General features: G+C 31.3%; 1 protein-coding gene across 1 annotated transcript in view; it reads right to left on the reverse strand.

The window, feature by feature from the left end:
- The window catches only part of LOC115883421 (orexin receptor type 1-like), a 452630-nt gene that overhangs the window by 44587 nt on the left and 383387 nt on the right, over positions 1-24656 (reverse strand). Inside the window, exon 5 of the mRNA XM_030901781.1 lies at positions 21730-21842. Within this exon, the coding sequence (XP_030757641.1) occupies positions 21730-21842 (113 nt within the window). The remainder of the gene's footprint in view (positions 1-21729; positions 21843-24656) is intronic.

A 24656-nucleotide genomic window follows, 5' to 3' on the forward strand; every position in this document is an offset into this window, starting at 1 on the left:
TGGACAGCCCGTATCACAAATACCAAAGTTTATAACAGAATAGGCAGAGAAAGAGAATTGTTCAATATAATAAAAATAAGAAAAACATCGTACTTGGGGCATATATTGAAAAATGAAAAATACCATATAAAGTCTTACAATTAATAGTTAAGGCTAAAATTGAAGGAAAAGTGGTTTCGGCAGGAAGAAACTATCTTGGTTGAGGAACATCAGAAATTGGACTCACCACTCACCTAATTATTGGGGAACTCATAAGGAAAGCCTAGAATCGTGAACATTTTGCTAATGTGATCGCCAACCTCCATGAAAGAGACGGCACGTAAAGAAGAAGAAGATACCTGCCCAATTCGCTGTGCACCAATAGTTGGAACGATATATGCCTTTCCTTCTTTATATTATGTTTTACTCTATAATTCTGTAAAAATAAAATCAGGAGAAGGTGCCTCGCATAGACGCTGTTTGGATCGTATCAACTAATTTAAAATCGGTTGATACGATCCAAGTTAGCTTTGACCCTGTCAAACAGGCTTTACCGATGGTATTTTAATTATTCTTTTTATTTCATTTAGCATTATAGAAATAAATAATATATTCTAGTATAGTAATAAAGTAGTATATTCTAGTAGTAATAAATAATATATTTAGTGGAGTGCCCAGAGACTTTTACCTCGGAATTCAATTACTGTGAATGTATTAATATGAAACCTTCTGTATTGTGTGTGGATAAAATACTAAAATGTTTACCCATTTTTTTTCGTTGCTTTTAATTTTTTATTTTAGTAAATTCTTAATTATTTCCTTCTTAAAATTTTGATTTTTTTAATTCTTTCTAATGCATAAACTATACTTATTCTGCTTATATTCCAATCATTAAAATTTTGATTGAAATCGAATTATACAGGGTGGCTCGTCATATACGACGCGGTTTTTGCAAGAAGAACAAAAGTTTGTATTAGTGAAATTTACTCGGAAATTTATGAGCTTATGTAAGCCAATTTAAAGTATTTTCTAAAATTACGTGAGTTCAACAGGATGTCCCCAAAAAAAGTTACACATCAAAGTTATGTTTTTTGTAATGGAACACCCTATATATTAATTTTTTTTTGGATTCTAGTAAAAAAATAAAGTTTTGTTTCATTAGAAAAGTATATTACTAAAATGTATAGTTTTTGAAATACATTCACCGGCACGAAAAATGGTCACCTTAAAACTTTGATGTATTTTATTTTAAAGGTTAATATATTTTATTTTAATGGGCCGATTTTGATGATTTTTTAAGCAGTGGGTTGCCAAATTATTCAAATTTTTAGTATCTTTTTCTAAATTAAAAATGAAACTCCCCATTTGTTAATTATACGAGGGAAAACAAAAAGTTGATATTTTGGTGAAAGTTTAAACACCCTGTGAAATATGTTAAGACAGCAAGAAATTTGAAAATCATTTTATCATCTAGATACATCCGTTCTCGATGGTTTGTTTTTTGGTTCATCTCATTAGCTTTTTTTTTGTTGGAAATATTCGGTTTTGAAGAAGCCATCTTGTTTGTGTGCATTTGTATGTGTGTTTATTTTAATACTAAAGTGAAAGCAATGAATTTAAATGGGTAAACTTTGTAATATATCTTATTAACAATACAATGCAAAAAGTTTTATAAAAATTCGTTCACAGTAAATGAATTCCGAGGTTTGTGTCCCATAAGGGCTTAAAGCACTCCACTAATTCTAGTATACTCATTTATTACCCAAACAATATTATCTATAATAATTTTATACTTAAATTATGTAATAGAAAGTCTAGCCTCTAAACTATTAAAGGGGAATAAGGTAATAAAAACACTTATTTGTTTGTTTCTATTTTTAAACTAACCTTCTAATCCCTGTTGTCGTCTTACAAGCTCTTGATAGAGAACGAAATTCGATATCCGAAAAACAAACTATCGATTAAAAAAAAGGAAAATATACGATCCATTAGCTCGATAGCTACTTTATATAGCTTACCGGTATACAGGGTGGTGAAATTTGCTAAAGCTTTAAAAAGAATAAAAAGAAAACAGTATAGGAAAAAATATAGAAAATTAGTAGAAATTTAGTAGGTTGGTGCCGATTTTTAAAGAATCAAAATATCTGGGAAAGCTCTTGTATCATGATGTAATGGTGGACATTATTGACTTTTTGAATATAATAGTAAGGCAAAGTTTCCAGACAATAGCCTGCAAATTTTGTGGAATACCACCCAAAATACACACTTTTATGCAAATTCTTAATAACGTTAACGGATAAATTTATTTAAGAAGACAAAACATTTTGAACATAACCAACAATTCGTATTTACAGTCCTTTACAGTAATTTTGTTAAAATTATACGAATATTCTCTATGATTATTGGTTTGAAATAAATATGATAATGTCCTCTAATGAAAATGCGAGTTGCTTAACTCTAATAATTCTAATTCTGAGCTAGCAAATGAACTAAATGCTTTACCTAGACCGTTATTCAGAAGCTACTGTATGATCGAATAAAAACGGCGTCAGCGATGGCTATGAAATGAAGATCGCTGTCATTTTATATGTAAAATTATATGGGAAATGTCATCGATCGTCATTTCCAAGCCAACTGGACGCCATTTTTTTTCGATCATACGGTACAAACCTATCGATGAAAATATGCGCGAAAATGCACTTCCTAGCACACAACCAGAGGATATTGGTACCCAGGTACGGTATCAAGGTTATTATAATACTTTTCTTAGCTTTAAATCAAATATTTTTTGGTGTTTCCTTACCACTTTTTTTTTCTCGCTAGCTCGTGCGCTTTGAATAAGAAGACTAAGGAAGGAGCATATCAAAAATCTTAGGTACACCGCGATGGGCCTCAAATATGGCCGACTTAAATTCCGGTTTATCAGTGTCGTTCTAATTTTATTTAAAAAATGTAAAACTATGATGTAGGGTAGACGTGGGGTAGACTCAATAATTTATTGTTTTATTTTACGTTGTGAATAAATGTTGGTAGTTATTAAAATTGTTATAAAAATATATAATTCTAATAAAAATAGATAAGTTATAATAATTATTTATAACCATAACCATCCGATACGCTACTGAAGCAGTTAAGTCAAATTAACGTATTCTTTGACATCTAATCTTTGACAAGTAATAAATAAAAGCTAAAATGCAAGAAAAATATATAATTTAGTATGTATATTATATAGTCACTTACTAGCGAAAAGTTGTTCCATTATTTCACTCAATTTTTGCCGAGATCTACCGCACGCTACACAACCAATTATTTTAGAGTATTTTTCGATAAATCGCGATAGTGTCACTGTTAATTTAAGTTCTGCCACAATTTCCATCTAGATTTACTATCTTTATACAACTATCAGTATTAGAATAAATAATAAATAACATAAAATAAGCTCCGTAAAGACTGACAAATCCACAAAATTTCAAATCAAATTCAAATGTGTCAAATGAATCGTTAAACAGAACTGTGAAGGATCCCCACCCTAGAGTGCTTTTCCGTCCACCATGCATGAATACATGGATAGCATTATGCTCCTTCCTTAGTCTTCTTATTCAAAGCTCGTGCGTCAAGGCATGGTCAGTGCTTTAGATTATATTACTCTGAGGTCAATGCCACGTCATGTCACGGCTTTGACTTTTTACTCCCATGGCGAGTAAAGAAGTTTCACTTCAAAAACTTCATGTGAAAATATGTCCTAAACATTTTAATTTTTGTGATACAGGGTGATAAAATTTTCTAGAAAAAAAACCTGATGTTATATTATAGATATTTTTATGAAATTTGGTACACGTCTTCTATGCTTCAAAATGCCTTTATTTTGTATCTCTTAATTTATTTCCAGCCAAGGCAGAAACAATTTCTACACAATAACAGTCGCCGCATCAGATTTTTAGCGATTTGACCCTGAAGTCAAATGACTAATTGTTATAAGCAAAAACCATGTGTCGGACGAATAAAAATGGAACATGAAAGAAGAGATGGAAATTGTTTAGAAATGATTGAAGGATTTGAAAATGATGTTTATTTGAGAGACTCCAGTGGCATACCATTTTTTTCTCCAAAAATATTCAATAACAAAACCGTACGGACGCAACTGGTTGAAATAAATAATTAAAAGTAAAAATAATTAATTAATTGAATTTTCTGTAATTTTTTGGATATCGTTAGCCGAAATTAAAGTTCCTGACTTAATGTTGTAAAATATGACTTTACTCTTGAGCGAATTTTACATTTTGAAGTCATGTATAGTCTGTCCAACGAATCAGGGAAAATTTTGACTAACGAAATTTATAAAACGACAGAAAATATAAAGTACAATGACAGATACCACTGTCACTGTCACGGATCTTCTCGTTGGACAGACTATATCAAAAGACATACTAAACTTTTGACATGTTATTGCATGTTTACTACTACACTGCTAGAATTTTTTGAAGAATAATATTTTCTGAGATATCAGATTTTCTGATATTTAAATATTTTTCTTCATATCTACTCCATTCTCCATAAGTGTGTTGAATTAGCTGCACTGGAACTCTTCGTCTTAGGCAAGGCGCGCAATGAAGTAATGTGGCGGTGATGGTGAGGCAAAGGAATGGCGTGAGGCATAGGAATTGTTATTAACTGGCATGGCACTGGAATAGCGGCGAAGTGGCATGAAAGTGAAGTAATGCGCACTGCAGTAGCAAGCGACGTTGGTGTTACTACCTCATCTCATCAGTAATTTTAATATTATCCAAAATATCATCAACCTCAGAGGATGAAGGAACTAGATACTCAATATAAGGAGAAAAAAATGAAGAAAAAAACATTGTTATTGGGTTCATCCTTTGTGACAGGAAAATAAAACGTTTAATATTTTTAATAACATTAAAAAAAAAGGATTTGAACGATCTGGACGACCAAAAGTATAAACTTTTCTAAATGAAGATAGTGACATTTTGCAAGTTACTAAGAATAATACAATTCACACTTCAGATCACAGTAAAAATATTTAAATAATATAATTACGTATTGGAAAGGCAGTTGCAGTCAAACTTCATGTGGTCACCAGCCGCTTACCAGTCGAAAATTAAACTTGTCGGAGACTAGTGGCACCCGACTGGAACCACGCCATTTACAAAAGACCGCTCTATGGACCGCTCCATCGCCCACCTACTAAAGTCTACGTAAAGAAATGCTGTCCCTCTAATAAGAGTGGGCATCAGTGGCATCAGTCGGGTGCTACTAGTCTCTGACAAGTTTAATTTTCGATTGACAAGCGGCTGGTGACCACATGAAGTTTCAATTGCAACTGCCTTTTCAATACGTAATTATATTGAAGTAAAATTATTGAAGGAATTGAATTATATACTGTTATCTGAAGTGTGAATTATATTATTCTTAGTAATTTGCAAAATATCACTATCTCCATTTGATAGAAAAGTTTAAACTTTTGGTCGTCCAGATTCAAATCATTTTTATAAACCTTATTTTTTAAAAATACCAAACGTTTTATTTTTCTGTTACAAAGAATGAACCCAGTAACAATGCTTTTTTTTATTTGTTTTCCTTATATTCAGTATTTAGTTCATCCTCTAAGGCTAATGATATTTTCAATAATAATAAAATTACTGATGAGATGAAGGAGTGACACCAACGTCGCTTGCTACTGCAGTGCGCATTACTTCACTTTCATGCCACTTCGCCGGTATTCCAGTGCCACGCCAGTTAATCACCATCCCTATGCCTCAAGCCATTCCTTTGCCTTACCACCACCACATCACTTCAGTGCGCGCCTTACCTTACGTGGGCGACGAAAGTGCGCGATGCGGGCGATACGACGACGTTATCAGAAAACGTTTTCTTATGAACAATTAATAATATCCTATGAAACTTATGAATTAGCTCTGTTATCTATGTTTATGAAAGTGTCCTGCATCGCCGACGCTGAAATTGTCCTTTTCATAAAAAAACATAACGTCGTAGTATCGCCTGCGTCATGCGCTTTCGTCGCTCCCGTTGGACGAAGCGTTAAAGAGAGCTACTGCCAGAACTTTTATTTTACGGTTTTGTAACAAAAAGGCGTATCTCGAGTTTTGCTATTTTCCAGGAGAGCAATTTAAAGAAAATCGCTTACTTTATTTAGCCAATAAATGTAAAGTCTTTAATTTTTTAATAGTGTTTTTATCTTAACACTTAAATGGAGTACTTGCGGAAACTAAAGATAAGGTTCTAAAGATAAAGTGAGCGTAAATTCTAATAAATAATTTATTTTTAGTTGTATAATACAGTATGTTTCCGGATCGTCTTTACAAGAGGAAAAACTTTTTTTTATTAACATTTTGAGAAAAATGCATTCTTCATAAAAATTTTTGCTTGTTCTAAAATGGTTAATCCGGTTTATACCGTTTTAGAGGAAATTGAAAAAAAAAAAATATATTAAAAGTCCAGTATATTATATATAGTCCAAAAAAAAAAAGCCGTTTCTATGGTAATATCATTCTGAATTCATTCTTTGATAGATTATTATTGATACAATTTCAATTAGCCTCATATTTTTTGCTGTTTTAACATGTTAAAAAGCACAAAATTTATTTAGTTCAGTGCTACGGACAGAGTGATAATAGTTATCGGAAAATGTAATAGTTTAACATCAGCAAAAAATATAACGTTAATCAATTAGTAAGAACCGTGTATCAAAGAATGAGATCGAAATTATATTACCATAGAACTACACATTTATTTTAAGACTTAAATTTCAACGATATTTCCATGTTTTTTTTTAAATTTCTTCTAAAACGGTATGGAGATTTGAAAAAGTATAAAGGGGATTAACCATTTTAGAACAAGCAAATTTTTTTTATGAACCTTTTCCGCTAAATGTCAATAACAAAAAAGTTTGTTTTAATATAATAAATTTATTACCGACCGAATAGTAGACATACCCCTATGTAAAATAAATTTAAAAGTGATGATAAAGTGTTCTTAATAAGGGAATAATACAATATTCACTCTAGATACACACAAAAAAAAATTGAAATCACCAAAAAAATCAGAAACAAATATTTTTAAATACTTTTATTCGTGTTGGATTAAATTAACTGAAAACAAAGACAATGTTCATTCTACAAGCAAGAACAATAATAAATGAAAATACTCCTATCTAGCTTACTTCAATAATATTGTTTTAAATATAAAAATACATTTTTTAAGTACTAATATATTTTTAGTAATTATTTAGTTAATTGAGGTAATTGTTTAAAATAAAAAACTTCTGGTTATTTAATGACAGTTTTATCACCAGTGCAATGGGGTTGTAGGTCTTGATATTGTCGTAATATTATAGGTTTTGGCCCTTCAGTTTTGGAGTTTAGTTTTGAATGTGATGTTGAAAAAATTGGGGTTACTATTTTAGAGTTACTGTTCTATAACTTTCACGAATTACCGGTAACTACTTGTTGGGCATAAATAATACGCCTGTTTTTTTTTCTTGCATGAGCAATATAGTCAGGGCCAATGTGTAATCCTCTTGCAAAAAAGTGAGGCAAGTATGAATCATGCACCAAAATTTTTAGAAAAATAAGTGGATTTGATTTTTTTTTCATGTATGTCACAAGGGAGAAACAGCCCCTATTAGGGATTAAGGAGTGGAAAATAAGTATCACCATTTTACATTAACGAATTGTTTTTTATTAACATTTATCTATTTACAAAATAGTTTTCAACTATGTTAAACCTGATTTTTGGGGTTGTTTGACGCCATATTTATTTTAAAGGGATGATTTTTAACTTTTTTATTATATATTTTTTGTATACAATATGGGTGTCGATTTCATATATCTTTGGGATGACTAACTTAATGGTATATATTATATCGCTATAGGGTTATTTGCAAAGCCCTTTAACCCTTTTGTTTATATTTATACATACATATACATACCTGTATCAGAGTTTTTAGGTTTTAAAAAAATAACCTTTTATAATTTCAAATTTTTATTGGAATAGTTTACAATTTGCAAGAATTTATCAATAGTTTCCGTGGAATATTTAAAAGTCCAAATCAGAATCTTCAAGTTCATCGTCATTATTACTGTCATTAACAGTGACATTATCGCAGATGGCTGTGTTTCCAGAACATTCCCACATTTCTGTGCAAAACAAACCGCTAGACGCACATTTACAACGAAGATTGTACCTTGATTTTTGACAGGAACACTTTATATTGTTTATAACAAAATCAGGTGCTAAGGATAAATCGGATGTAATGTAATAATTTACCATTTTCGAATTTCCAGCCGTAATCATCCGGTGATGGAAGGTTTGAATGAGCTAATATATCACGACACTACTCCATACATTGATAATGGCATCGTCTTATAGCTGGTTTTAAGGCTCCTAAAGTAGGTAGTAAAGGCATCAGAACTTCGTTTTTTTGAAAATGTCCACCACCTTATGTCGGATAGTGATTCTTGGTTTTGGTTATAGAGGGAACATATAAATTGTTCAATTTTAGAAAAAACTGATTTTTCAATCTCTTCGGTTTCACCTAAGGATGCTAGAGTTTCCAGAGTATGTGTGGAAGCTACTAAGAATTTTTTCCAAAATGTAGTTTTTGATTTTCCTCTAAAACAGTAGTTCCCAAACTTATTTTTCTCGTGGGCCACTTTCAAAATTTTACTGGTTTCGGTGGACCCCCTGCTGCTACATTTCTACCACATTCTTAAAGTCGCCAAAAAATAAAAATTGTGTCACTTCTGAGTTCTGTCTCTATATTCCGATATGTAAAATAAAAACGAAAAATGGTACATTTTATATCACTTTATTTATTAAAAGAATAGAATTACAAGAAAAAATATTAAGGTAATATAGGTTCAGGTCATAATTTTAATTAATGGGAAGGATGTATCTGATGGAGTGTCAGCAAACGATCAATGTTTGGCTTTATTTTTGTGAGCAAAACCGCAAATCCCCCGCTCTGTGATGTTTAATTTGCTCCTTTTTTTTTGTTAAGAGGTTTGTAACGGCACTAAAACTCCTTTCGACAAGGTATGACGAGGGAAAAGCTATTAAAAATTTCCTTGCGATTTCCCACAGTCCAGGATATTTTTCGGGTATTTCTGCTTGCAGCCAAAATGTTGGGTAGCCTTTTCTAAATTTCACCTTCAGCTCCTCATTAGTGCTTAGCTCGAGCAGCTCCTCTTGTAATACAACATTGGCCACTTCCGTTTCATCAAATGGATTTATGATCCATGGTGGTATATCCATCGTCAGTATATCTTCAAACCTGGTTTTGAAGTCATCATGCAGAGCACTTAAATGTTGACTGTAGGTATGGATATCCTCATCAATACATTCTACCTGCGACAAGTTTGGAAATTGAGAGAATTCGCGCCGACTAATGTTTTGCTTCATAAATTTCAATTTCCCAAGAAAAGCCGAAATTATCCCCTTTGTTTTTATTAAATTCAGGCTGTCCCCTTGTAACTGCAAGTTAATATCATTAAATTTTTTAAACAAATCTGTCAAATACGCAATGTCTGCTTTGAATTTGATCAAGTTTTCTTTTAAATCTGGATCTCTACTTTCTAAGAACTCTAATATGGAATCGAAAACAGAGTAAAATCTCGTTAAGCATGCACCTTTCGACAACCAGCGTACTTCAGTATGTAAGAGCAGTCGTTGGAAGTCTTCATCATTTTCGTCGCACAATTGAGCAAATAAACGCGTATTCAATGCATTGCTTCTGATTTTGTTGACAGCTTTTATTACAAAATGAAGAGATTGGTTCAACCTGTCACTTAAATGTTTTGCCACAAGATGTTGTCGGTGGATTACGCAATGAATAGCTGTAAGTCCTGGTATAATTCTTTTGAGATGACTTATAAACCCACGATATCGCCCGACCATTGCAGGAGCTCCGTCTGTTGCCACTGAAATAATGTTTGTAAATGGGATCGATTTTTCCGTAAAAAAATTACTCAGGACATTAAATATTGATTCGCCTTTAGTGTCAGTCTCCAAAGTTCTGGCAAATAGCAATTCTTCGTGAATTTCTTCCTCAACAATAAATCGGACATATGCCAATAGTAATGCTTCATTACTGGGTAACGTTGACTCGTCCAGTTGTATAGAAAAATGAGTTTTTTGCAGATGATTGCACAAAAAGCTTTCGATATCAGAGCTCATTTCATCAATGCGTCTTTGTACAGTATTGTTACTTAATGGAATTCTTTTTAGTACGTCAAATGGAGATTTGTGCAAAACAGTTTTTAAAACCTCTTCAACAGCGGGTAAAATTAATTGTTCTCCGATAGTGTGCGGTTTTCCAGATTTTGCTATAAGTAATGAGATATTGTAAGATGCCCGCAAGCCATCATCGTTACTTTGAGATGTTGAAGCGAACATACTGTGCATGGTGGGTCTCTTTCCATATTTTTCTTTCAATGTTTGAAAATATTTTAAATCTTTACCTATTTTATCAGTATGACACCTTTTTAGATGATCTTCGAGCTTTGATGGTTTCATAGAGTCATTGCTCAAAACTTTGTTGCATAATAGGCACATGGGCAATTGTTTGTCTGCCTCTGATGGAACAAAACCATATTTCAAATAATCGATACTATATTGTCGACATTTTTTCTTTGCTGTAGCCATGTTTCGTGTCAGTTACCTTACCTGTAAAAAAAATGTTTTAGTAACCAAGTTTTTTCTGAATATAGGTATCACACCGCAGCCTTTGTCAGCACGCGGAAATAGAATTACGGCTTGTAAAGGACCAACTAATAAACCGCTGAGACAAATACAGACGTTTTCACAAAACGGTATCAATTTTAAAGTACATAATTTACCACTAATTTTTAATAGTATAAATAAAATTGGTGTACTCAGTATCGAATACTGATCATATTTGTGTAGGAAAAATAAAAGTCGAAATCCCAAAATTGTCCATAAAAACGATAACTAACATTTTATTAAATCAATGAGTTCACGCGCTCCGTGTATTGCGTATTTTTGTCTGCGGCTTCATTTCTGCGGCTTCATTGTTAAAACGTGACAAACTGGCATCGAAGTCCAAGCCCCGCCCTTTTCCCGTCGCCCGCGCACCGCTCGCTCTTTCCGAAAAGGAATAGTTTTGATAAAATAGTTACTTCAAAACCAATTTAAAATGATTATGAAATTACTGTTTTATAAAATTAGTAGTTATTTGCAAGAAAAATTACAAAATTAATTGCTCTGCAATATTGCTTATTCGGCCTTTTTAGAGAGGCAGTGTTTCTCTCGTGAAAAAACAATTGAATAAAACGTGCTGTGTTTGTCTTCAAATCGAAAGAGGACAATTAAAATATCTGTAAGTTACTAAGTTACCTATCTATACAGGCCGTTGTGATCAACCGACTAGTACACGTAAACAAAATACTTAAGTACTATAACAAAAAAGGTAGGTTACTTACTTTTCTCCGGCACTAGCAAACACAGATATAAATTTTCTCACAACTTTTTTCCAAATTCCGCCTTTTTTCGAAATTCCGGAAACAAATGAATGCGTTTTCCTTTGGCATCAAGTATTTATAGTGGTGATCAAGTTCATGTCTGAACAAGCATTAAGCATTGTCGGGCGGATAGCGCTTTGCAAGTCTGTACACGAAATTGTACGTAATATCGAATACGCAAGTTTGGACAAGTAACAGTCGCTTGCCTTATTAAAATATTATCTGCTTAGATAGGTACTTAAAACAATGTAGGTAGGCCCTTATAAAAACTATGCTTACATTTTTGCTCTTTACTATCAAAAGCAGATAAATTTTCGTGGACCCCCATTAACATCTTATGGACCCCCATTTTTTGTTCACGCCTACGTAGACCCCCAGCAAGTCTCCCGTGGACCCCTGGGGGTCCACCTGGACCACTTTGGGAATCACTGCTCTAAAAGAACCCCTTACATCTGCGCAGACAATGCATGCAAACCGGGAAGCGCTGCAGCTTTTAGAGGACCTATAGTTTATTGTAGTAGATGGCCTGCAATGGAAACTGGCGGATTTTAGAACCTGTTTGTACAAAAGGTGAATCATTTGCTAAAAGAAGAGATTGCCTTATAGCTAATATTAAGACATCCGTATCAAGAGAAAAGATTCTTATTTTACTTGCCCCCTTACCAGACGCTTGTATTACATGAAATAACATTATTGTATCTGCCTCTTCGTGGCTGCTTTCTAAAAATGACATGTCCTGATTTTTTTTTGTTAGTAATAATCTCTGATCTATAAGAACAAACTACTGTGACTTGAATGGAAGTTTTTTCCAGTAGTTTTTTAAAGAGATACTCGGTAAGCAAGTGAAACAGGTTCAATATCATTTTTGCTTTTTGGGACCGAGAAAACAATTTCCGGAACTTCTTCAAGCAAAAAGAGTTTTAGTTCTCTTCTCAAAAACACTTTTACATTATCAATATCGATATCATTTGACCGGCATATGTCAAGATATATTTCATGCAAATATCCAATGGAACAAGTATTTCCTTCACTCAGATATTCACGAACGAAACTGAGAAATTCAGTGGAAGAACCTAAGATTTTTGTATAATTTTCCTGGTCAAAGTTAGCATTGACCCCTCTATGTTTTCTTAGGACGTTTGTAACATTATTTGCCCAACATTTTTGTTTGGGCATCACCAGGGCTGATACATTTGGCTAGTATTATAATTAGTTGTTGGTTCTTCATAATTTCAGCTGCTTTTTGTAATAACGCGCCCGTGGCGTCATATGACATATGACAAAGTTTGTTTCGTGTATCGGATTCCTTATCACAAAATATACACGAGTTTTTTTGTACGAACTACATTTGCTTCTTGTGAAAGGTAATTGTGACGGTCCTGCTTCTAGTCCCAACTTCTTTAACGTCTTCATTTGCTCTTTCCTGCCCTAATTCAGTAGAAACGCCAGATGAGTCCTTAAAGTTCTTTTCTATTCTCTCCAAATAGTCTTTTCTTGTTACAGACTTATAACATTTAAGACGCCGTGTTCTATGATTAGTTTCTAATCCTTCTGCACTAAGAACTAAATGTTTGTCCTTTACTATTGGCACATTCTTTTGAGGATCATAGGATCATCATCATTTTCAGTAAAGCACTAACAATTTTCTCATAGGCAGCTTTAGAAGGTTTTTTCACAATATCCCTAACATCTGTATTGGAGCAGAGGCAACAGACTCGAGGATGATAAGAAGTTTCAACTGCATTCTGTCCTTCACTATCTGGATCCATTTTTCTTGGATGCAGTATATTTAAATTGTTAATTTATTAATGTCACTTTCAATCACTATACTAGTTTTTTTCTGTCTTCTAATACATTTCACTTTATTATCCGAAATAAAAAATAATGATTATCAAAAGCTTTACTACTACCAAAAATCAAACAATTCTTTATCTTGATAAATGTTTCGCTTCCTACGGGTGTTAACTTGGTTAACTCGTGAAACACACATATCAAGATTTTAAAAAAAGATACTATATTATTACTGTTTAGTTTTTGGTAACCGTCAAACTTTTTTGATTTATATGAAGAAAATACTGAAAAAGAAGTCCTGAAAAAAAAACATATATACGTAACACTAAACCTTAAAAAGCAAAAACAAGTTGATATTCAACAATACAATCATACCTACAAGTAAATTAAAAAAAACATTACTTTTTAGTATTAAAAGTGTCTAAAAAACAAACATATTTAACCCTAAATTAATTAAATAGGTAAATACACTGCGCTTCTTTTATAGTGGATATTTGGATTTATTGCATAAAACATAACACCACTGACAATTTGGTTCCAAATAACAATTATTAATAAATATATTAATAACAATTATTAATATTCATTCTAACATAACAATTAATAATATAATATTCTGTGATTTGATTTCGGTCAATTTTATTTCGGCCGTTTGTCCTCGGACAATTTTCTGGATACACAATACAGCTATGTGCAGAGTCTAATTCATTCTGATCATGGTTTGTGGCAAAAAATCAGAGACATTTCTTTCAAGTCTTCCGAATTAGCCACACTGTAAAAGAGAGCTGCTGCCATGATAGGACTTTTATTTTGTCCCAAGCAACAATCAGAAAATAATTAGGCTGCAGAATGTGTCATTTTCTCTCGCACACATTTTCATAGCTTAAGACAAAGGACCTATTCTCAAATTCCATTTCCCTTGTAGTATAACAAATGATAAAACAATGAGCACTATCTCAACATATGTCTCTTCGTCATAATGAAGAATTCTCGTTAGAACTTTGAACTTGAACTCTCGTTTCGTTGATATCTTAAAATTGACAAAAATCGAGATACGCCTTTTCGTCATAAAGCCGACGATATATGAACAAATTTTAGAATAAACTTGGTTTTCAAAATTGAAGATTGTTTATTTGTCCATTTATTTAATAAATTCACCATGTTCATATTTTTAGTTTACTTGAAACAACCTCATCTCTTTATAGGCCGGAAAAATAGTAAAAGAGAATTTCAATTTAAGTGGCACTTTATGCATACATACAGCGCTCCATATGTACGAGGAATTTCCACTAGAGATGAATTTTTCATTAGAGAATATTTTCAGTTGGTGGAGAACCCAGGCCGGAAATTTCTGGCTTTTTTGTACTGCGGAAAATTGGTATTTGTCAAAGTCGGATCGTGACATCTGGTGTGTAAAAATGCAACACAAAAAATTGCGTAATTCACTTCATGTTGGCTACATTTTTGAATACGGTTTGTGGAACAAATAGTATAGAGACCGATGAGTCTGAATCAATTTTATTTCCATTATATGAAAAGATTTTATTTTTATTTTATCGATAATAAAATTACTTATTTTTAATATGTTAAAATTGACGTTTGCGCAATGGTAACAATATCCGATATGTGACCTTTTTTTATATATCTATATTGGCACAGCCTATTCATATGCAGCCTGTCGACTTATTCTCATTTACTTAAATGTATATAATTTACTTAAAATGCTTAGTATATGTATATGTATGTATGTAATTTACTTAAAATGTTTAGTTTTGGAGATACAAGGTGTAGAAGTTTCATTTTTATTTCGATTTTTTATTTTTATTTTCTTATTTTCGATTTTTCAAATAATTTATGAAGTAATGTCAATATTTGGATGAAAATTGGTGTCTGGGAGTTTTTTGACATGAGATATTTGATTTTGATGTTAATATGGCTCCTATTTGTAGAGGGCGCCTATTTTTTTAACAAGTTTGAAGAGTTATAACTTTTCGTCTGTACTTGTATAAAACTACTGAGTAAAAAAATATACATTTTTTACATAAAAAAGGTCTCTTGGTAAAAATCGCTACAAGTAATGGTTCTCGAGATATTTGGAATCGGAATTATCAATACTTATCGTCATTGACATAATTAAACATGTTCACTAAATAGTTATTAGATTGAAATCATAAATTTGAAATGTTTTTGTGCCAAAAGTTCAACAGAAACTGATTTATCATCATTTTTTCGGAGAAAAATTTATGATTAATTTAAAAAAAAATTCGAAATTTATTATTTCAGTCAAATAACTATCTACTAAACGTGTTTATCTTTTGTAAATAATGACATGAATAATATTATTATAATAATAATTTCCTTTCTAAACATCTTGAGAACGGTTGCTCGTAGCGATTTTTACCAAGACATTTTTTAAGTATAAAGTAACGGAAATGCATATTTTTTCACTCAGTAGTTTTATACAGATACGGGCGAAAAGTTATTACTTTTCAAAACAGTTAAAACACAAGTAGGTGGCGCCCCCTACAAATAGGAGTCATATTGACATCAAAATCAAATTTCTCATATCAAAAAACTCCCAGATACCAATTTTCATCCAAATATTGACGTTACTTCAGAAATTATCTGGAAAAAATCGAAATAAAAATGAAACCTCTACACCCTGTCTCTCCGAAACTAAGCATTTTAGGACATACTGTGCTAACCCGCTAACTAATATACCAATGTCTTAATAATATATTTATTCAAATATCTCATAATAGTTAATATACAATTTAATGTAATGTAAACTAGTGTATCGCTTCGTATCTGTAGTAAGTCTGCCCCGCCGCACAGTGATGCCGAAAACACGAAAAGTGGCAAAAAATAATTTATCAACTTACTACTACATTTTTTAAATTATTTTTATTAAATGTGGTTTTCTAAGTATATAAGTAAAGTTTTGAATTCAGAAAATTGAATTATGTATACAGAGTGTACTTAAATTGGCTGTAAAAAATAAAAAATGGGTTGTAAAAAATTTAGTTATATTATTTTGTCTTTAATAGCATATTAATTTAATACTCTATTCTTTGTAAAGTTTAAAAAATCAAAAAAAGTTTGTGTAAACACATAAATAAATATACAGGGTTTTATTTTCAGCCCCTTACAGTAGAATTAGCATTTCGTTTTTAATATAATTAATCCTTTTTTTAGAACTAGTTACCAATAAGTATTACTTAAATTCAAAATATTTAGACTCATTTCCATGAGAAAAAAAAAGAAAGAAAAAGAAACCAAATACATCTGTATATTTCATTAGTTAGCTATTAATGAAAGTAACACCAAAACATCTAAAAGACTGAGCGCTCTTTTCGCATTAGATGTAAGCAGTTGTTCACTTACAACCATTTAATTTTAGTTATATTTTTAAATGTTCTATAATTTAGAAATATCTGCAATTACCTGTGGTAAAAAAATTACATTTAAATTATAATTAGAACTTAGTTACAAGAATTTAATACGCAAGAAAAAGAAACTAAAAATTATCCTAAAGCTTCTAGATAAGATGGATAATGTATTTAAGATGGATTTAGCAAATGGATAAAAAATAGAATAATTTAATCTATAATAAGTTTTGGAGCCTCAGGATTCAGGATGATGTTCTATTTTACTTGACAGGAGAAGTCTTGGTGATTTCTTACTATATCCGAGAAAATTAGTATCTAGAAGGTGCATGACATTCTTGATAAAAGTTGTTGACTGAATATTGACGCATCATAGACACATTGACACGTCTTTGTAGTTTATATTAACAATAATTATTCAAAATTAACGAGATTTCTAATAATATTAAATTTAATGTCATATAAGCGCAAAACGAATAAAAACTTATCAAATTTAAACGGATAAATAGGCTTAACTGGGAAAACTAGTTAAAATGACACATTAAAAATTATTTTTAAATTTGAATACTTTGGGTATATCGAAATTTAAATTGAATAAGAGAAAATATATTACAGTTTCCTTTCTAAAACTAATTAAAAATAATCACCAACAATATTTTACAGCACCTAAGAAACACCCGGTAATATGCTGTTATACGTAATTTATTTTGGGAAACTTAATCATAGTTTTCGGGAGAGTTAGGCAACCTAAAGGGTATTTGTGGGTTAATGTTGGTCATGAAACTTCGTAGTTATTGTTACGTTTTTCGTCGGTTCCGTGTGGATAGAAAGTCACAATTTATTTAAACACAATTTATTTAACACTAATTTACAAACAATAACGATTAAAAGAAAACTTAAAGAACTATTTATAACTTATTTACAATTTATCTAATTATTTATCTAACAGAAATTTATTTTGAATTAGCGCGGCGATTGTAACTGTACGCGTCGATCGGTTATTTATCTCTATTTCCTTCAGGTTTCGGGCATCGGCTTATATATGAGAGAAACAGACAGTCCAGACATATCTCGAAAATTCTTAGCGTCGTTCTTCGAACGTCGGTGGTCGTATGAGTCATAGCCGAGTGGCCAAGCCTAAGGCTGAGTTCACACGGTACGGGTCCGCAACATTATGAAGAAAAAAGGCTAATAATTGTAACCTACATCATATTTTTTTGGAGCAATTTGGAGCATTTTGTATTAGCTTACATAAAATGTGATTTTAGATTAAGCAGTTCTTAATTACATCAAGGTCTTTATTGTATTTTTTTTATGGTACCAGGGCAATTAAAACTAGAATTACCATGAGGAAAAACAGCTGAACACATTGTACTTTCTCAGAGTACCATCAGTTTTTAGCTAATTTATCACCAACGTTAAAGGTACTAATTTTATTTAATCAAAATTAATAATCTTATAAGCTCGAACATTTCTTATCAGGGATTAATAATGGGCCCGTTTTTCTTCAAAAATCTTCACGATTCTGAAAATATGGACTATTAGGAACTATACGAGTGAAATTATAATTAAAAAATAATACTTCTGATATTTTGATTTTCTGCCGCTATCGGGAACTTCTGCATAACCATAGATAAAAGAAAATAATATTCTATTAAGATACATAACTGAGCGCCGCGCCGCGCCGTTGCTGGCACCCGTTGTGTGCCTCCTATTGCGCAATAGATCACCGATCGAATAGACTAATTCGATGACTGTATTATATACATTGCGTCAACTCCAATTCATGTCAATGTCAAAAAATAATACTTCTGATATTTTGATTTTCTGCCGCTCTCGGGAACTTCTGCATAACCATAGATAAAAGAAAATAATATTCTATTAAGATGCATAACTGAGCGCCGCGCCGTTGCTGGCACGTTGTGTGCCTCCTATTGCGCAATAGATCACCGATCGAATAGACTAATTCGATGACTGTATTATATACATTGCGTCAACTCCAATTCATGTCAATGTCAGGTCTCCACACATACATTATTTATACTTTTGTACAAATATGCTGCCGAGGTTTCCGGAATAGAGTTCGGACCACCCTGTATATTTATTCTAAATGTGTTAGGAAGTAAAATTTGTGAAAATTCTATAAATAAAAAAGTAAATATTTTGATATCTTCAGAAGGGTTTAACTACTTGTATTATAATTTATTATTACAGTTAAAAAAACTTTAGATGAGTTCAACTACGGTAGCGAGCATAGTTTTACAGCATAGCATAGTTATTTCGGCTATGATGAATTTTTTTACAAGTACATAATTGTAATTTTAGACGATGTTCATAAAACATTTAATCACTTAATCATTTTTCAAAAAAAATCATGTGCGCCACTGACTTTTTTTCTTTTGATAGCAATATCGTGTAAGCCGTTTAATGCCAATTAAAAGTTATGTCTTGATATTTTCTCAAACTCGGCCTCCTCGATAAAATAAACGCAATTAATAAAAAAAAATAAAATTAATCACAATTAATAAAATTAAAATAAAAGAAAAATTAATAAATTATATATTTTACTTAATTTATCATAATAAATATTATTACTATTAGTCCCACCTACAACATTTCAAATAAAAAAATAATGGTATTTCAGATAATAATTACACAAAACTTAATTTTAAAAAGTTTTAACATCCTGTAACTCTAAAAGTATGCATTTCCATACCCATGTTTATAGGAACTTTTTTTCATATTTTTAGAGAGGAATCAATGAGTACTTATTTAAAACTTTTGCAAGTTGATTAATTAATTTATTTTAAATATTGCTATTAGACTTGGATCAAAGCAAATTAATAAAATTGCGTTTATCGCATCAAGGTGGCCGAAATCGAAAAAATATCAAGAGACAACTTTTAATCAGCATTAAACTGCTTATACTATTTCGCTAACAAGAGAAAAAAAGTCAGTGGCGTACATGCTTTTTTTTAGAAAAATATTCCATTGATAACCCATATGCACGTCCCTGGTGAAGATGTCGACACTTTTTTAACTTTAAAATATGTCGCATTTATAGTAAATTTTACCCCCAAAATTTTATTCGAAACGCTAAAAGAAATTTATAAAAAATCGAAAAAATATTAAGACTTTAACATCCTGTAGCTACGAAACAAAGCATAATGGGACCTATGTTGATATGAAAAATAAATCTTATTTTTATGTGAGAATCTCCCTACGAGAGATGGCACATGTTTTTTGAAACACCCTGTATGTCTATTTAATTTTTTGATTATGTAGTGGGTACTTTGTTTATTCACTTGTTTCGTCGAACTGCTTGAATTCATTTTTGCTTTTGATCAAATCGTTTTGAGAAACTGTGAAGATATAAAATGTTGATTCGGGAGAGTTAAATATTCAGGAAAGTTGAGTTATTGAATGTAATTGCACCCAACAACCACGTAATTATTACGCCCTCCTTTACCCGTTAACATTCCAAAAAAATAAATTCAATGATCAGAAAATATAGATTGCCATGTATATTTGATTTTATAAAAATCTCCACTTCCTATTCTTAAATCTTTTAAACCAGAATCCTGCTGTAAGTAATATCCTATTGTAAAAGGCTTTTCGATCATACATATACGACGGGTATTTTCTTGCATCTTCGATCATATCACGACAAAGAAAAGTTTGTATTACATTTGGTCTTCATTTTATCCAGAGAGGAAGCTATAGTTCGTGGATTTAAAACTTAGAGTTCATCCTGGTTGATCTCATTTTTATACGTCACTTAGGAAACATTTTCTCGATCGGTGTTCTCAATGGCGTCAACATTTTTAAAAGTCTATACGATGTTAAAACTAGTAGTTGTAGAATCAAGGGAATGTTATAAATCTTTAAATTATAAAAAATGCTATACAGAAAAGTTAGAGATAAAAATATGACATCAACCTGGAATGTTTTAAAGTACTGAGATGTAATAGACACATTTGAAAATAGAATAAAGAAATTTTACAGTACTACAATATATGAAACAATTAATACTTTTTTGCTGTATAATTACCCCTTCTTTTGCAAAGAAATATTATTTATAATGTCCCACACAGACTGGTTCGTCTCTTTGCTATATTTTGTCGAAAAAGTATAAATTATTAAAACTAAAACAGTAAGTTATATAAAAGAAAATATTAAAAAATCAAAATTTAAGCATTTCAAACTGAAAAAACCCAATTCCATTTTTTTTTGGAAATTTTTAAAGTAGAATAACTTGGTTATTTTGAACTTATTTGAAAAACGGTAAAGAGTAAATATGTTTTTTTTATCGAAATACATAAAAAAAGAGTTTTTATAGGAGTGTAAATTATTTCTGGCGGCGGATAATAATAAAATTTAAATCTATTAGATCCTCTTCCTAATTTGTGTGTATATGATTTACAGTTTCTTTATAGTCATAATAAATATCTCCTGACATATATAGTATATAGTATTGTATTTAAAGTCGTTTTTCTTTGTTTGAATGTAGTTCAAAATGAAACTGAGGTTTTTTTATTTAGGAAATATATTTAAGATGCTAGGCTTTTAAATAAGCTTAGTCCTGAGAGACAATATCTTTGTCGAAACATTGACCAATCACTAAATAAAAACCTAACTTTTATTTTGACCCATATCTACACAAATCAAAACAAATTGAGCTATTATGAGGCCACTAAAACAACGAAACAGTTTGTATATTTTGCGAAAAGCATTTTTGCGTACAATTTTAATTCACTTGACCTATTTGATATTTACTGAAAATTAGTAAACTATGTGAATAAAATATATGTAGAACAGCGCGAGTTTTTTTTAATTGTATTTGAAAAGTTTAGTATTGGGTTTATAGTTAAAATATAGTCAGAATTTAAATATATATTAGAGTATGAGTTTACACATCTTTCCTCTGGTTTACACCTTTTAAACTTAATTAGTACAATAAGACCGAAAAAAACGGTGCCAGCAATTTTTTATATAAAATTATTTGCCACAACTGGATGCCGTTTATTTTCGATCATACGTGTCATTGTACTTACCACTCATGAAGTTGTAAATGATGGGATTTACTGCACTGTTAGCGTAGCACAGCCAATGGGATACTAACGAAAATGCTCTATTTGGTTCACTGTTCTTCAATTTCTTTGTGATCCTGCAACAAAATCTTAATTAACATTATATAATATGTAAATGTCCGTTTCGAGTTGGTTAGCGTGGTTATTTGGGGGTTGTTAATTCATTGGTAAATCCTAGGTTTAGCACGCTTATCCTAGGTTTTACCGCGCTTATCTTAGGTTTTACCGCATTTCGGACATTTACAGTAACATATACAAGGTGTCCCAGAAATAAGTGCAAGTATTTTAACTGGTAGTATAGTTGAACCCCAGAAACACAAAAAAATAGTTTCCCTATAATATGACAACATAGGTAGTAGATTAAATTTACAAGAAAGAAAATCCAGAAAAGATCCAGTGGTTCTCAAAATTTTAGCAAAAAATCATTTTTTTTGGAAATTTTGACAGTAAAATAACTCTGTAATTTTGGACTTATTTGAAAAACGATAAAGAGAAAATATGTTTCTTTTATCGAGATCTACCACTCCTTAAAATACTTGCACTTATTTCTGGGACACCCTGTATAGGGTAATATACAATATTAACATATTTATTTATAAAAACACAAACTTCTTGTAACAAACATTTTTTTACGTCACTATGTAATATATTCAAGAAGGATGGATAAATGTTTGTTTGGCTTACGTTTTATTTTTTTATACATCATATAACCTAGTTTTTTGTACTTATTTGCCAAAATTCAAATTAATGTCACTAACTAAAAAATTGTAAACAATTTTTTTCAATACCTATTCTTAAGACTCAATACGCCTCTGGAGAGAATATTTACGACATTAAAAATTCATTTGAGTCCAACCCTCACTATTCAATCCAAATGGCATCGTCAAGGTCAAATTTTTCACTTCGTGCGAGAACGACGATTTGTAGTGCTGTTTGTTTATGCTGTGCCTTAATCATATAATGGTTTATTGAATAGTCAGGTATTCAATCCAAATGGCATCGTCAAAGTCAAATTTTTCACTTCGTGCGAGAACGACGATTTGTAGTGCTGTTTGTTTATGCTGTGCCTTAATCATATAATGGTTTATTGACTTAGCGATGAACGTCTATGTCAACTCTTATTCACAATATTTACCCTCGAAACAACAGCTTGACGAAGATTTTTAGATGTCCAACCGTGCAAATATCAATATGATAACGTGGTTTAACTTCAATGATCTATCGAGAACCGGTTTTTCGATGTAGCTGGGCCGTTGGTCGTCAAGTATTATAAATCGATACGAAGTTAATATGTATATAGGGTGGTGACAATTTCGATGCTCAACATTGCCATCTCAGAAACTACGAGAGATACGAATTCGGTTAAATGGGACAAAAGTTGCGTAATTAGAAGTTTGACAAACACCTATGAAGAAAACCCCGGGTATCCTGATTACTTTCAGATTTATGTAAAAAATATGAAAATAATACATTTATTTTAAATGGGAATATCTTCAGAACTATTGTATCTATTGCAAACGTAAGTTGGTAGTTTTATATTTTTGACCTCAGCCAATTAAATGCCGTTTTCAGAAAATTTCTAAGCCTTCTAGATTTCGCACAACAGTGAAGTTTTTGTTTTCTTATGGCCGCCATTTTTTATCCTATTATCCTATTAGATGGAGCAAGAAATGATCTATACGGTGGTATCTAATTTATATTCATTATTATGTAAATTCACTAAAAAAATAGATTTTTTAAAAGTTCCTGAAAAGATCAAGTCTGCCTTGGAAATCCAATTGACAATTTATAATAGCAAGTTAATATTTGTTTACTCTATTAAGTGTCAAATCTGGACACTAAAATTTATAGTATAGATAGTGTAAAGTGTATTATTAGCAGTAAACAACATGTTCACAAGTGAGACACATGTTACACGAGATATGTGTATGTATGAATACACATTACATACAAAGTATGTAAAATAATAGAAATTCCTATATGGCATGCGCAAGTTATAGAACATTGTATCCTGAAAGGACACAGGCTCATCCTACTATTTTTGCAAGGATTTCAAGAAATTTAGCAGTTGCTGGTAGCTTTAAAAACAAGAGGGCAATATTCTAAAAGGCTTAATGATATTAATATGTCAGCTCAGACTGAAATTAATCTGGAAACTCCAAGCCGTAAAATAAGTCGCGAGTGTTGTATAAGTGATTCTTATGTAGGGAAAATTATCAAAAAACATAAATATCACAACTTGTATGTATAAGCATGTAATATCACAACTTGTATGTAATGTGCATCAAATTTACATTTTTTTACATGTTGGTTTTCACGAGAGAAAATTACAATTTTGCAAATGGTTTCGGTAAAGTGTTCAAGAGAGCCCCTTTTTTTCTAGAAAAATGTTATGGACGGATGAATCTTTATTTACAAATTCTGATACAATTAACAAAAAAAAATCACATTATTATGCAAAAGATAATTCCCATTTGATTAGAGAAAACAGACCACAAATAATAAGATATTCTTTGAACGTGTTCTTGACATTAAAATTTTAGGTTCTGTATTGACCTGTATTGAACTCTACTATACAATTTTTGTGCGTCCAGATTTGACACTTAATAGAATAGACAAAATAACTTGCTGTCATATAAAGTGTCAATTGGATTTCCAAGGCAGTTCCAAGGCAATAAAAATTCAAAATGGCGGCCATAAGAAAAGAAAAACTTGACTGTTGTTGTGCGAAATCTAGGAGGCTTAGAAATTTTCTGAAAACGGCATTTAATTGGCCGAGGTCAAAAATATAAAACTACCAACTTACGTTGCAATAGATAAAATAGTTCTGAAGATATTCTCATTTATGTATTATTTTCATTTTTTTGACATAAATCTGAAACTAATCAGGA

The sequence above is a fragment of the Sitophilus oryzae genome, unplaced genomic scaffold (genome assembly GCF_002938485.1).
Source record: "Sitophilus oryzae breed Bouriz unplaced genomic scaffold, Soryzae_2.0 scaffold_1899_pilon_pilon, whole genome shotgun sequence".
NCBI classification, from domain to species: domain Eukaryota; kingdom Metazoa; phylum Arthropoda; class Insecta; order Coleoptera; family Curculionidae; genus Sitophilus; species Sitophilus oryzae.